The 15,731-nt window shown below is 44.8% G+C and overlaps 1 protein-coding gene across 1 annotated transcript in view; it reads right to left on the bottom strand.

Moving 5' to 3' along the window:
• Window positions 1-15,731, bottom strand: part of DNAH9 (dynein axonemal heavy chain 9) — a 330,059-nt gene that overhangs the window by 39,654 nt on the left and 274,674 nt on the right. The window contains exons 62-65 of the mRNA XM_038536892.1: window positions 7,417-7,544; window positions 5,045-5,272; window positions 1,419-1,610; window positions 42-233 (exon numbers count right to left, since the gene is read on the bottom strand). Of these exons, the coding sequence (XP_038392820.1) occupies window positions 42-233; window positions 1,419-1,610; window positions 5,045-5,272; window positions 7,417-7,544 (740 nt within the window). The remainder of the gene's footprint in view (window positions 1-41; window positions 234-1,418; window positions 1,611-5,044; window positions 5,273-7,416; window positions 7,545-15,731) is intronic.

Below are 15,731 nucleotides of genomic sequence, written 5' to 3'. Positions count from 1 at the left end.
GGCAGACTTGAAGGAAGACCCAGGTATGAGAAGAGCCTTACCTGATGGTAGCCAGTATAGTCCAGGTTGCCCGGGAGTGGGAACCCTGGTGCCAGAGACAGCTCTCCTTCTAGCATTTCAGGTCTGATGAATTCCTCCAGATAGGTCCTGCAGAGCCTCCTGTCCCAGTCATCTGTGATATGGCCTCCGTACATGATCTCTCCAAAGAGGTAGCGCAGATCATCATAGGGGACCTGAGAGGGAAGAAAGACCTCCGCATAGACATCGGGTCTGCCCTGATGTGTGGGCAGAGTGTAAGCCACAAGATGGGATGCTTCTCACAATTAGAAGCGATATTTTATTCATCTGCATAGCCCTCAAGTGCCCAGCAGAGTCAGGCACGCTTGGGAGCTTGTTAAATGCTTAAAAATTCCATCCCAGGGAGAGGAGAGGCAAGCTGCCAATCCCCTTGCACCTAAGCCTTTCCTCTTTCATGGTCATTAGCTTTGGCAATGAAGTCAGACTCTACTGACAAGTCCTTAGTCCTTTCCATGGGTCAATGTCAAATTGAACAAAGTAAGGACTAGGGTACTTTTCTGATTCCTACCATTACTTACCATGTGAATTTATGGTCTCCTTCCAAAGCTCAAAGTGAATTAAATAGAGCATGTAAAGTCAAGATACTGAAGTTAGGAGGGGAACCTCTTGGGGAAAGCCTTGACTCAGGGCAGAAAATGAAGAGGTGGTGTTATGGGGGTGAGCTTCCCAGGACCCTAGAACTGGAGGCAGAGCGATGACTTAGGCATCTGGGCCTGATTCATGTTTCCCACCAGGAAGAGGAGGGGGCCTTGCTGATGCTATATTTGGTCTATGAACTAAAAGAGCCTGGATGGTCTAAACATTCCCATAAATGGAAGAGCGTGGGTTGTTAATCTAAGTTTTCTTTGAAATGCACATATCAGACAGAGAATGAGGGAGATAAGGTGTAGGAATAATTTGGCTTCTTCAACTTTTGTCAGATCATGGCTATGTGAGGAGCTGTGTGCTCCAAGAGAAGTTCTGTGTTCTTGGCTAAGTAAACTGGGAACTGGTATCAGGTGAGCATAGGGCCTCTTCTACCAATCCACAATGCCCTATAATGCTTCAAGTACACAGGGGTGATCTGGTGGCTTCTGGGACAAAGACTCAAGGGATGGACTCACACCAGTCATGAGTCACTGGTTTGCTTTGCTGAACTTTCTTGGCCCTAACCTCACCATGGTGTTCTTATTGGCCTCATGCTGGTCCTGGGCTGGCCTTTCCTTCCTGTTCTTGGAGAGGGTGTAGACTATCCCCAGCGTGTGCCTCTTCTCCCTGTGCTGATGCTACATCATCATCCCTCCTGGCCTATCCTCCCCCTCCCCCCGCCTTCCCTCCGCTGTGCTGGCAGGAAACTCTACCTTTGTGTTGGCCTCTAGGAAGTTGTAGAGCACATTCACAGAGATGGTGAGGTCCCCAGTGTTGAAGGGGTAAGAACGATTCCATCCTTGTGGCCCAAACTTCCGTCTCTCTGCCACCACCCCGTGAAAGTAACAAAGAGCAAAGAGGATGCTCTTAAACTCCATCTCCCGGGAACACATCTCCAGCGTGTCCTGAAAAGAAAGTGTTGCCTCCAATGTTAGCACAGATCTGCTGTTATGCAGTGTGGACCAGGGTGTGGGTTATGGTGGCTGGAAGTTATATCCTGGTTAGGTTTTAAGCTGCAATAGGACTATAGATTGCATTGTGGGTAGGCATGGGCTTAGGGTTTGTGGGGACCTGGCAGAGGGGTTGCGTTCTAGTTTAGAATCTGAGTTAAGGTTTAGATTCAGGTTATTACAGGGTTTGGTTTGCAGTTAATGTTTGTACCCATGAACATGCCAACTAAGTTCCCAAGCAGAACTAATGGAAAACACGGTTGTGGGTCATGAGAGTCGCATCTGTCATGAGTGTCATTTTGTGCTGAGGTGTGGGTGGGGACCCCTACAGCATTATTTCTGATTTCGCCCCTTCCTGCCACACCATGCTTTTCTTGCCCATCATGGACCAGAGTGGGTGTAATCAATGTGTGAGCCAGGAAGAAGATGAGCATCAGAGCCATGAGAGGAGGAGGAATACTGTGCCCTTCACCGTGCCAACTGCTCCACTAAACTTACACAGGGGTGACTGGCCATGTGGCTGCAGGAACAAGAGTGCAGAGAGGTCCTGGCTGTAGCATGTAAGGCAAGGGAAAAAGTGGGTCTCATCAAGAGGGATTAAAGAAAAGCCAGAAGGAAGAAATGGAAAGTGAGAGAGTGCAGAGGAAGGCAATGGGCTTGTATGTGGCAGATTTAAAGGGGGATGGTGGTGATAATGTGGCAGAGGGGGAAAGCCTGCATTTTGAAGGGGTGGTAGGACAAGAATCTCTAGATTGCCTGGAGTTAACAATAATTTCCTCTGAGTTAGACCCTTTTTGATCAGAAAGGAACAAGATGTTGCAACAGAGCCTGAGAGGAGCACTCAGAAAGCTCACGTGAATCAGATTGGGTTGAGTCCTGGCATTTTATCTGAGAATTGGTCCTTAGACTTTGCTCATATGGGCAGGAAAAGCAGAGGAGAACAGGACCAGTTAAACTTTTAGTAGATCTTATTTTTTTCCATAATGAACCCCAGGATGGTCTCTATCTCTCTCTAGATATATTAGAGTCACCCTGTGCCTTTGTTGGGTACCATTTTTGGCACAAAGCTATGGATGTGAAAGGTCAGAGGTGGTACAGAAGACAGAGTCACTGCCTGGTGCAGGTGACAACTTAATTGCTTTCTGGGTGGAGCTGTTCTCTACAGACAGGATGCTACCTTTGCTTCCTTTGTGACTTCCTTTTTTTATGAGAGAGATACTTTTTTATTTAAAGATTTTATTTATTTGGGGGTGGGGGGTAGAGAAAGAGAGGAGAGAGGAGAGAGGAGAGAGAGAGAGAGAGAGAGAGAGAGAGAGAAAGTGAGCACGAACAGGGAGTGCAGCAGGCAGAAGGAAAGGGGGAAGCAGACTCCCTGCAAAGCAGGACCCCAGGATCATGACCTGAGCCAAAGGCAGATGCTTAATCAACTGGGCCCCCCAGGCGTCCCCCTTTTGTTACTTTTGACTTATTTGAAAAAATTGGGCCTTGATGAAAAATACCTCTAAGTACCAAGACAATGAGTCATACATCAAGATGCGGAGCCTGGTTGACAGTGGCCCACTCAGACAAAATCAGAATAAAATATTCATCCCAAAACAGCAAGGCCAGTGGGGATAAAAGAGCTCAGTTCTGCCATTTGTCCCTTAAATGGATAAAATAGGACTCTGAAGGAAGAGAGTGAATAATAGGAGGTATTAATCTGGCCTCTGTTCTAGGGCAGTTGTAAAAGCAGAATGGAACAATTAAAACACATGTGAGCAATGAATATACTCATAAATCTATCTCTCTTTCTCAGAATGAGTTACTGAAGATGGCTATAAATGGCCCAAAACCCAAGTGTGGTAGGGCTGGCATAACCAGAAAAAGCCTGCATCCCTTGGGATGTGTTTCCCTGGTTATCAGGGACAAAGGGCTTGCAAGGGACAGAAACCCATGAACAAGAGGCTGAGAAGTTGAAGCCAGAAGGTGGCTATAGATGATAATAATCCTACTGAGGCATAATATTGTAATATTAATTACTAGGAGACACAGCATCAGAGACATCTGCTGCCCTTCTCCCTTGATCTGTTCAAGACCTTCAAGGCAAAAGATCTGAGAGTGGTCTCTTCATTGTGTTCTTTGATAGAGCTAGAAGACTGAATCCCAGTGCCTTTTTTTTTTTTTTTTAAGATTTTATTTATTTGACAAAGAAGGCATGAACAGGGGAGAGGGGCAGAGGGAGAGGGAAAAGCAGACTCCACCAAGCAGGGAGCCTGACACAGGGCTCGATCCCAGGACCCTGAGATCATGACCTGAGCCAAAGGCAGACACTTAACATACTGGACCACAGAGGTACCCTCCAGTGCCTTTTACTTTTCAATTATGAATTAAAAAAATTCCTGGTAGAGTACACAACGAAAATTTATCTTATTAAGCATTTTTAACTGTACAGTTCAGTGGCATGACGTGCGTTCACACTGTTGGGCAGCCAGTGCCTTTTCAGGGCAGAAAAAATGGGTTTGCTTGGAACCAGCTACTGCCTTCTGGACAGAAGGCTGTAGATTTCAGAACTAAGAAGGTATTATTTCTCCTATGTGGAAAATAAAACATAGAAAATTTAGACGTTTTGACTGCTGGTACAGAGTACTTAGGAGCTTAGTGAAGGCCTACTTAGGAAAATAATTTTAAAGGAAAGGAAAAAAAAAAAAGGCCCCTGGATAAGAAAGCCTACTTTCTACTCCATGTTGCAATAGGCAGGTTGCAGCTTAGTGTTCTCAGAGTTGACAGTACAATGGAATCCCCCGGAGGGCTTGTTAGAACACAGATTCCTGGGTTTCTAATTCAGTAGGCCTAGAGCAGGGCCTGAGAACTTGCATTTCTAACAAGTTTCCAGGTCCTGCTGCTGCTGCTCCTATTCCAGGGAACCACAATTTAAGATCCTATCATGTGGTTACGTTCCATGTCCAGATCCCACTTCTGACACCTGGGTTATCTGAACCCTGGACACTCAAGATGCATGCAGATGGCAGCAGGTCTCCTCTGAACATGAGAGTCAACCCCCTGCTTGAAGACAACATGCTTGGCCAGTAAGCGTGTGGCTAGTGTATCACACCAGGTAGATTTACAGCAATGCGTCCTCTCCATCGCGGACTCTCCCTGAGCAGTAGACTTGTGCAACATTTCCCCACACCTCTTGTCGAAGACAAACCCTAGGCTTGGCTCCCCCGGGTGTACCCAAGAACTGACAGCTGGGCTGTACTTAGAGGGCAGTGGGAAGAGGTCAGTCACAAAGGGGACACATTGTGCTGCAGCTCATCCCCCTCCCCCCTTGTGGTTGGATGCACTTCTACCCAGTTGGGTCAGCTAATTGTGAGGGGCAGTGCTCTTCTTCCCTCCTCCCAGGGCTGTACCTGAGTGAAGTTGTCCAGGGCCTTGTGCAGGTTGGCATGCATGCCTGTGGGGGGCTCGTTGGTGATCTTAATGGAGTTCTCCAGGATGCCCTGTGGGATGATGTGGCCCTCAGGGGAGGGCGCAGGCTCCGCACTTATGAAGACCCTCAGTTCTGGGTGGCTGTTCTCACTGTGCTCTGCCAGCTTCTTCTCCAGAGTGCTGAGCCACTTGGCCACCAGGTGGATGTTCTAGTGGGAAGGAAGACCCCCCCCCCCCCCCAGTGCAGGCATCTACTTAGTTTCGTTAGTGGCAGACAGTTTCAGCAAGGTAGCTGCAGGAGGGACGTGGCCTTCTCTTCAAATAAAGCTCATCACAGCAGGTACCTTTGGGTTCCCAGTGATGAGACCTGCCAGTATCTTGCGGTTGGACCCTATCTCTTGTTCTCCCAAGTCTCTCGAGCACACAGTTGTTACACTTGACTCCTGTAGGGCTTCTTAAAACAAAGATTCCTGGGTCTAGGGTGGGGCCTAAGAATCTGCATTTTTAACAAGTCCCAGGCACTGTCCAAGATGCTGGTGTGTGGGCCATACTTGAAGAGTCAAACACACCATGCAGACACCCCAAATCCAGATCCCCATGCCTGGATGATGGAACCCTGGATACTCAAAACTGGGGCCCGTGGACCAGCAATGTGGGGACTACCTGGGCCCAGTTTAGAGATGCAGACTCTTTGACCCTACCCAGATTTCCTGATTCAGTGCATTTTAATAGGATCCTTCAGTGATTTATATGTGTTGAAATTTGACAAGCACTGATTTAAACTTCTAGCTGGCTCTCTTGAGTCCTCTCTCCAAACCATTCTGTTCATTGTTGCCAAACTTATCTTCCTACAACAAACGGAGGCATTACTGCTCAGACACTGGGAAGGCTTCCTACTCCAAGCCCAGGTACCTCTGTCTCGTCTCTGAGCCCATTTCCCCACACCCCAACCCCCTCGTGATTCCTATCTATCTGTCTCTCTGTCCAAACCTACATTTATTTCTCAACAATACTCTGCAGAATGCACCATTCACTTTGGCAAGGACTGCTTCTTTGCCATATGTTTCATTATGATGGACAGATAAAAAACTCCTCGATAAATCTTTGAGGAAGCCTGCTCACAGAGCCTTAAGTACACTGATCAGCACTGAGCACAGTACTTGGCCACAGCAATCTGGTCTCTGGGTGTTTGCTGCTTTCTCTTCTATAAAAGGAGAAATAAAAGTAATATTGGCCATTCTTATTTCACGGGGTTGCTGCAAATAACCAAAGGTAATGGATTTGCAAGGGCTTTGCAGACTGTAAAATGCTATGTAAGCGTTAGGAGTGGCTGTTGAAATGAACATTTGTTAAGGAATTCATTTATAATCACTCTGTGGGAGCCACGTCTTCAGTGGGCTGCCTGGAAAGTCAGGGCTCTGTTAGCAGGGTGGTGCTATCTCTTCTCTTGCGTTTCTGGAAAAAGAGTCCCGGGAAAAGGCAGGTTCGAGAGAATGACAGGAAAATGGAGGACGAAGGTCCCAAACCCTGGGTGGCTGTTCTCAGATGTGGCCCAGTGACTGGCTGGGATACAGACGAAGTTCTAGGTAATCAAAAACCAGGATGGGATGGGAGTGACCTTTCTTGCTTTGTTTGTTTTTCCTTGCATTGATTTCTTCATCGATTCTGTTCCCCAGCAGGCTTTTGTTGGGTGTTTACTCTGTTCGTGGTGTAAGTGGTGTGCTGGGTGCGGGAAGGGGACTAAGGAGCAGGTCTCTCCTTAAGGAAACGTAGCAAAGGACACAGTCATAACCTAAGTCACTGCAGCACAGCCAGGGCACCCTAACGGAGGTTGCTGTAGGCCATTTAGAGGAAAAGAGACGTGGGCCACTTGCTTTGCCCCAGCCCCAGCTCCCCTGCAAGTCACATAAAGCAGGGACATGGGGTGGTCAGTGAAGTTACCAGTGACATGTGTGCTGTTGTAGTCATGCGTGTAATGGAGAACGCAGAGGACAGCAGAAGGGCACAGCAGTGGGAGGTTCTGTGCTACGTGTGGGAAGAGGTCAGCCCGTGAACAAGACCCAGCTTCCGAGGTCTTCAGCTGGATACCCCCTCCCTGAGCAGGTGCCCAACAGGAACGTCAGTGGAGCTATTAAACTAGAGAGAGTGGCAGAGGCCTGCAAGGGGCGAGGAGTCGTGGGGAGGGGTGAGGATGTGAGGACCATGGAAGAGGGAAGGAGAGAAGATCATGCAGGGAGACGGGCAAGGGTGTGGAAGGACAGGAAGGAGAGGGGAAGAGAGGACGGAGGAGCCCTGCGATGGTTATGTGAGGTCCAGATGGGTGTGACCCCGATCAGGGCAGAGGGGGCCGTACCTGCAGAATAACCCAGTGACCCTTCTTAGCAGCCAGGTCCAGCGCAGCCTCCGCCACTACCTCCTGTCCTTGTCCCAGAGACACGTTGTGGAAGTTCCTGTTGTTGAAGGTGTATCCGAGCTTTTTACCTGAAAGGGGTATGGAGTTGTCCTTATTACCTCTCGTGTCCACGATCTGTGTTGGCCTGTGCTCATAAGGAGATGCCCGTCTCCACATCATCCTCCAACACAGGTGTACCTGAACCCACCCCCGAGCTGCGCACGTGAACCCTCTTCCTTTCAGGAGTATGTTGTGGGGTGGGGGATACATCTTCCAGCTTTGTGCTCCCAAACCAAAAGAGGCCCTCGTTTGGGCTTCAACCCTCCTCCCTCACTAAATCCCCAAGGATGAGCACAAGTGCTGATGCCCTTCTGTGCAGCTTCCATCTGAAGCCTGGGCATCGGCCCACTACCCTAGAGGCCGAGATGGCCCCCAGATGAGCAAGCATGTGGGTTTGGTTCTTTCTGACTTGTTTTGTCCTCTGAATATGTATTGTACCCCCCAAACTCTACTGGGAGGTGTGGTTGGTAGAGGCAGGACTCAGGTAGTTCTGGCTTCCTGGACTCTTATTACCCCCCGCCCTCTATTTTTCCCAACAAACAGAGATGTTTTATCTCACCATTATGCATGAGTGGGAGCAAAGAGAAGCAGAAGGTAAGACAAGAAAGGGCTTGGCTGTTCAGGTGTAGATGTTCTGCATCCTGGGAGGGGTGGCTGGTATTGGGGATGCAGCAAGGGAGCTGCTACAGCAACACACATCACAACCATCTCACTGGGTGTTCTGCATGCCCAGGAAAAACTTTACCCAATGCAATTAACCTTAATATAGAGACCAGCCCTCCTTGGACATCAGCTATGAGCCCCTTACAATAAAGTTTAGAGAAGTTACATATTATTCTTTAGACAAAGGATCATAAAAGTGTATGCTACCATGAAGGAATCGTCGAGCAATTTTTCTCTAGGAAAATAAAGTACAGGAGGGAAAAGAGAAGAAATAGAAGGATAGAAAAAAGATAAAAAATATGTCCTTAAACGTTTCTTTTCACAGGAACTGAAATTGAAAATGCAATTCGATACCTGTGCAAGAAAATTGAAACAAAGCTGTCAATACTGGATATTTCTTTTAAACACAAGAAAAGGTACAGAGTATCCTTTGCAACTCTGTATAAGACAAAGTGAGATGACTTTTTGTAGCGAGGAAGAGTTATTAGAGATTCAATTGAGATGAACCCAAGAAACACCCTTATTAAACTATAAATCCTTACTGGCAATAGATCTGATGTCAGCTTTGGAAACTGCAATATAAACAACTTATTCCAGAGAAAATACCAGGATAAATGCTGCCAGGATTATTAGATACTCTCAGTGAGGTTCCTACCCACAAAAGAGCCGATTTCTTTTCTTTGTCGGCGAGATGCAGGAGAAGAGGGCTCACTGAAGATTAGTTTGCAAACTGGGACTGCAAAGACTGTCCGGGGCAGAGTCTGGCTTGCTCAGGCTGGGATCAGCTTGCATTAGTCTAGGCTTGAGGTCTAGTCTAGTCTAGGCTGATGATGAGGCTGACGTGGAGATGTTGAGAAAGGGGAAGTGTTGATGGGACTTACAAGGACTGAACGCTCAGCCCTGTGATGTGCCAGGGCAACCTTGTGGGGTCCTTCCATTTCAACCCTGAGGTTCTCGGGATGCCCTGCCAGGTCATCAGCGAGCCCCTCTCACCAGCCACGTCCTCTTGGGTTCTCACCTTCATGCTGTTTTGCACCCTGGCTTCCATGCCCCCCACTCCCGCTACCTTTAACTCATCTTTCCTTTTCTGATCTTCTTTCCCACTCTCCACCACCAGCATGGTGCCCATTGTAAACCTCCTTCCACACCTCCCAAGTATGCTTCCTTGACCTCCTGTCTCTAAGGACATGGCACCTTCCGTGGCCCTCTCCCGAACTCCACGTACCTGTGGGGCTGGGGGGAAGGGGAATGTTTTTCTAGCTGACTCTTGCCACTTGCAGGTTATTTCTTCCCATCCCTGTCTGAAACCCCCTTTTCTTTTAAAGCATGTGCCACCTGGCTATATTATCTACTAACTTCTAGGTTCTCTGCCTTCCACCAACTTCCCAGTGAGATTCATTTCTATTAGGCTCTCTGGAACTGGGTTCAAAATCTTGCGTACGTCCCATTTCATCATTTTTCAGGTAAACCTCAATGTCACAATGGAGGACTCAGGCAACCTCCAGCCTCATGCTTCATCATCTTCAAAGAACTGAACTCTATTCACTCTGTTACCCATTCCCTGTAGCTGCACCAGGACTTCACTATCATGGAGAACTGTCCCCTGTCAGACGCATTCTTCATTCACATCTACTCCTATCCCTTTCTACTTTCCAGGCTGTTCACTCTGTTTCTCGCTCCTTACCTGTTATTCTACCTGTGAAATGTCCAGTCCATTGGCTCTTCTATTTTTTCTAATCTTCACTTTTACTTCTTTCTTATTTTAATATGGATTCAAGAATCCTTAATCTTAATGCTGATCTTACAAAATCCTCAACTCCGGCACCCTTTCTACTTCTGCACCACCCAACGTTTGCTAAAGTCTCCATCTTGGATGAATTAACAAGAGAGGATGGGAAAGAAACATTCAGTGAATTGGAACCACCCCAAGTTCATGATTCACACCCTCAGCGCTGTTTGGCAATCTTTCCGTATGCCCAGAAGTTGGCTGTACTGCCCATTCCCTTCTTCTTTTAAATTTCTCAGGAGGTCCCACCCTACTTACTCCCAGCAGCTTTCTTCACTCCTTGGGAAACATATGCCATGAAGCGGGAACCCCTTCAATTCCTTACCATTTTATCTGCATGCCTGCACATCCTCATCTCAATGGAAGAGGTGTCCTCCCTCTGCCTTTCACTCTTCTGTTCCCTAAATCCCATCTCTCTTGTATCATCAACCTTTATCTCCTTATTCACTCTCCCACTCCCTGGCACATGAACAAATGAGTCTCTCCCAATAGGAAAAGTAATATTTCACACCAATCTTGAAGCTGTTCACCAAGACTGCACTTTCTCCAAACCTAACCAAGATCCAATGGACTGTTGAAGAACAGAGAATAGGACCAGGAACAATGAGAAAGAGGCTGCATGCAAAGTGTTGATAATCTGACCACAGGAACACTAAATTGAAAACTGTTCCTTTGGACACACCGGGTAGCAGGTTTGCAAAAAAAATCTAAGTGAGTGGGGCATCTGGGTGGCTCAGTGGTTGAGCGTCTGCTTTTGGCTAGGTTGTGATCCCAGGGTCCTGGGATTGAATCCTGCATCGGGCCCAGGGAGCCTGCTTCTCCCTCTGTCTGTGTCTCTGCCTCTCTCTCTATGTCTCTCATGAGTGAATGAATGAATGAATGAATGAATAAGGAAATAATCTTTAAAAGAAATTTAAGTGAGCTCATAGTCCTGACCAGTACTTTGGAGAGAGAAAAAGGAAGGAGTGGAAGGCAAAGGTGGTAGATATGGCTTCTTCTTGATCACAACATGGAAATGACAGAATTATTTGTTAAAGCCAGATAACTGAACAAAGGAAGAAAGAGACAGAGCAAGATCAGGCTAGAGTCAAGTGAAAGACCAGAGAAGATCCCTGTGAGTTTGGGTGGAAAGGGGAGTCCTGGTTTGGGAAGGCCAAGGATGAAGCTGTGCTTCGAAAGGACATAAAAAAAGGAGTAAGCTGAACTGCCCTCAAAGATCAGAGGAATTATCATCTTCTTTCGAATGCCACACAATTCTACTGTACTTTTAACATTTCAAAGCCTTTTCACGTCCGAGACTTCATTTCTATCCTACAGGAGCCCTAGGAAGCAGGTATTATGGGTGATTGGGAAAAAAAATGGATGATTGCTTTTAAAAGAAGCAAAGACGAGAATAAATGTGCAAATAAGGGAGTATGGCTCATTCAGGAAGGAGGTGATGAGGAAAGAGAGAAGGAGGGCTACATTAAAGCACTTAAAGGGATTAATCTGAGAAGGGAAGATGGAAAGTGTGGGGAGGGGGTGGATGGTGCTAGGTTTTGTGTTAAAACAGAAGCCAAGGAGAGTGGATGGAGCTTCCTCTTGCTCCCTGCCTTCTCCTCCTCCTCCTCCAAAATTGTTGAAGAAGGGAAATCCTGAAGGAGACTAAGAGACACAAAGGTGCCAGAAAAGCAGAGATTCTTGATCAAGGGTCAGTGGATGAGCTTTAAGGACTAGAGAACTCCTAGGATCTTAGACAGAACTTTGTGGGTTCACTGCATCTGGGTTGGGGGGTGTTGGTGGAATGAAGATGAAGCAACAAATCTTTCATTTGACTCGCAGGTAGGTAGATAGGTTGATTCATTCATTCATTTGGCTCCACGCCCAGCTTAGATTCCATCACGGGGCTCGAACTCACAACCCTGAGATCAAGACCTGACCTGATATCAAGTCAGGTGCTTAACCGATTGACCCACCCAGGTACTTCTGACTCTCAGGTTTTAAAACCCTACTCAATATTAAGAACTGCATGTTGAAAATTAAGGATAAAGAAATGAAGGGGTTAACATAAATCACAAACTAAAAAATGGGACAGCCACGCTTTGTAAGAGTCTACGTGGAGTAAAACAGTGAACTGCCTGATACACAGACTCTGCCCAAGCATAGAGACAGTAATTTTAGTTAATAAGTTGGTGCTTGGGAGAGAGGGGAAAGTGTGAGTCAGTCATGTAGATTCCAGACTTGAGAAGAGGAGCCCATCAGGCAATCTGATTTGATTCAAGATGCAGAAAGCATGGCTGTCACCAGAGTATATGTTCTAAATGGGCAAATTAGAAAATAAATCAAGCCATCAAGAAGGCAAGAAGGAAGGGAAGGGAGAAAAGGAGGCACAGGTGCCTAAGTAATCTGTAGTTGATGAACAGCCATATTGCCTTTGGTAAGGAAATATGTGTTAAGATTAATAATGTATTCAGAGACAAATAACCAATATAGATCAGGGAAGGGTCAGCATCCCTGAAATGACAGAAAGCCTTAAAGTACATGATGGAATAGATGGAGGTCAATTGGCAAAGAACAGCAGGAAATTGCTCATAAACAGTGTATATGAAAGCTTCCAAAAAGGAAGACACTGAATCAAAATGAGGGAACTAGATTTTGCCAACATGAAAGGAATAAAACCTTTGGAAGATGGGAGGAATATAGAACTCTATAAAAGGGTGAAAATCAGGAAAAACTCAGCTACGACAATTTTTAAGATGTTCATTTGTTAATTCACTCAACAAATATTTCCTGAGCACCTTTTCTCTGCTAGTTATGCTTCTGGGTACTGATTAAAAAAATGATAAGGACACGGTCCTTGACCTGAAGGACCTTAGTGACAAGCAGGTATGCAAGTATAAGTTAAATTATGAAAGAAGTATTTAATTAGAAGTGTATGGAATGCTCTGAGGCACATACATGTATAAGAGGGAACCAATGGTCTTACAGGGAGAAGGTCAGGAGAGGCTGGTACCCACAGGATGAGCAGGTCCTGGACTCTCGAATCATTGGGGGGAAATATTTCAGATCAAAGAAATCTCTTGTGAAAATGCCCTAGGTCAGGGAGGCTCATGGTGTGGCTGAGGATCTAAAGGGACTATGTGGCTTGAGTAGAGTGAGTGTGGGAGAAGCTAAGATCCAAGGCTTGGCAGAAAGGCCAGGTCATGTAGGCTACATAGATCATGTCAGTGGTACTGGACTTTACCTTAAGAACAATGGGAAGCCACTAGACAGTTTTAAGTAGGAGAGTGATACAACTGGATTTGAGATTTAGCAAGATGTTTTGGGTGCAGAGTGGCAAAAGAATGCAGGTAGGGGGAGAAAATTGGGAAGTTGGGAGGCTACTGTGTCAGTCCAAATGAGATCACAGTGACTTACACCAGGGAGGCAACAATGCAGATAGAAACAACGAGACCAAAAAAAAAAAAAAAAAAAAAAAAAAAAAGAAACAACGAGACCAATCTGAAATGGATTTAGAAGGCAGAATTAATAGGACTAAATGTGGTGGGTGATAAAGGGAGGGTCTAAAGTTATTGATTCCAAGGTTTCAGGGATGAGCAACTTGGTGAATGGTAGAGGTAATTACCAAGAATAATAGAGCAAAAATTTCCGGAGATAAAGATATACCTTTTCCACTTAAAATGGCATGGTGAGTGCTGAGCAGATGTTCATTTATTTGTTAACTAACTCAACAAAGACCCACACCAACCAAACACAGCTCATGGTATTTCAGAACACAAGGTAGAGAAATGATCCTAAAGTTTCCAGATAACCAAAAAAGGAGGGAAAAACAGCATCCTACTGGCATGTGACCTCAACCCAACATGGCTTCTTGAAGACAGCCAAGCAATGTGGGCACATCCTGAGTAAAAACCATTTTGCACCTAGCAAAACTACTGAAAAAGTAGATGGGCAAAATTAAAACCCTTTTAGACACCCAAGGATTCAGAAATTCTACTTCCCATCATTCTTTTCTGGTGGTGCATGCTAGCAAAACTAGGGTGAAAATTGAAGATAAGAGACATAGGATCCAAAAATGATACTACTTAACTAGAATATAAAGAAAGCCCCAAGATGGCTAACGTGAAATTTATCTATTTCAGAGCAGAACATAAGTGGACTCTAGGTAGAACATTTTCAAGAAGGATAAAGTAGGTCCTAGTCAATACATACAATAAATAAGAAATGTGAAATATTAGTGATAATGGCAGAGGAGGCATTCATTTCTTCTCCCAAGAACAAGGAAAAGACATTCAGAAACTCCAGGAAAAACTAAAAGCTACATAAGAAAATCATTATCTAAATATGAAGCACAAAAAAAAATTAAAAAAAAAATAAATATGAAGCACACTGAAATTTGATATGACTTTGAAACTCCATACTGAGAACATTCTTCTTTATGAGAACATTCTTCTTTGAGAGACTCCTGAAGATAAAGACATTGGATCCATGAAGAAGGAAATGTAACCCTAGCATATTTATTTGCCTTTTCGGTGACTATAAGTGTATATCAATTATGACATAAATGCTATTGGTTTTCAAATATAGTTAACTTGTAGACTAGGCATGAATAAAATTAATGACAACAGAATAGAATGAATATATATTTATCCTTGCCTATGGAAAAAGTAAAGCACAGGTGATGCAAGTTGGAAAACTGAAGTCTCAGCTTACAGAGGGTGATGTCAAGTGAAATGATCTAGAATTCACAAAATAAAAAATGAAGTTTCACTAACACTGTTTAAGTTAACATAGCCAATAGAGGAAGTAAACCTTTTTTAAAGTTTTATTTACTTATTTATTTGTGAGAGAGAGAAAGCGCATGAGAGAGTTTGAGGGGAGGAGTAGAAGGAGAAGCAGGCTCCCCACTGAGCAGGGAGACCAACCTGGACTTGATCCCAGGATCATGACCTGAGCCAAAGGCAGATGCTTAACTGACCAAGCCACCCAGGTGCTTCTGCAAGGTTAGTTTAACTTCCAAAAATCAATTAATGTAATATGTCAACAGAATAAAGGACAAGATGATATCATCTCAATGGATACAGAAAAAGCATTTGACAAAATCCAACACCTTTTCATGATAAAGAAAAAAAAATTCAACAAACTAGAAGGCAACCTGGTGAAGGCAACCTGATTAATCTGATGAAGGGTAGCTATAAAAAACCCACAGCCAACATCACATTTAACAGTGAAGACTGAATGATTTTCCTCAAATATCTAGAACAGGCCAAGGATGTCCAAGATTGCCATTTCTACTTAGTAATGTGCTGGAAATTTTAGCCAGGTCAATTAGGCAAGAAAAAGAAAGAAAAAGGCACCCATACCAGAAAGGAAGAAGTGAAACTATTCATAGATCACATAAACTTGTATCTGCAAAAAACCTAAGGGATTTATGAAAATTATTGGAATAAACAAGTTCAGCAAGGTTGCAGGATAGAAGATCAATATACAAAAATATACAAAAATCACTAGGAGTGACTATTCTAAAAATGAAATGAAGGAAAGAATCCCACTTACAACAGAATCAAAAAGAACAAACCTCTCAGGAATAAATTTAAAGAAATGCAAGGGGATTAAGAGAACACTTACTGTGATGAGCACTAAGCACTGTATAGAAATGCTGAATTGCTGTATTGTACACTTGAAACTAACATAACCCTGTATGTTAATCATACTTCAATTGAGAAAAAAGAAATGCAATACTTGTACACCCCAAACTATAAAATATCAATAAAAGAAACTAAAGAGA

Source organism: Canis lupus, chromosome 5 (assembly GCF_011100685.1).
Source record: "Canis lupus familiaris isolate Mischka breed German Shepherd chromosome 5, alternate assembly UU_Cfam_GSD_1.0, whole genome shotgun sequence".
Classification (NCBI taxonomy): Eukaryota; Metazoa; Chordata; class Mammalia; order Carnivora; family Canidae; genus Canis; species Canis lupus.
The sequence above is the reverse complement of the archived record's forward strand: the minus strand, read 5'-3'. Positions and strand labels throughout refer to the sequence as shown.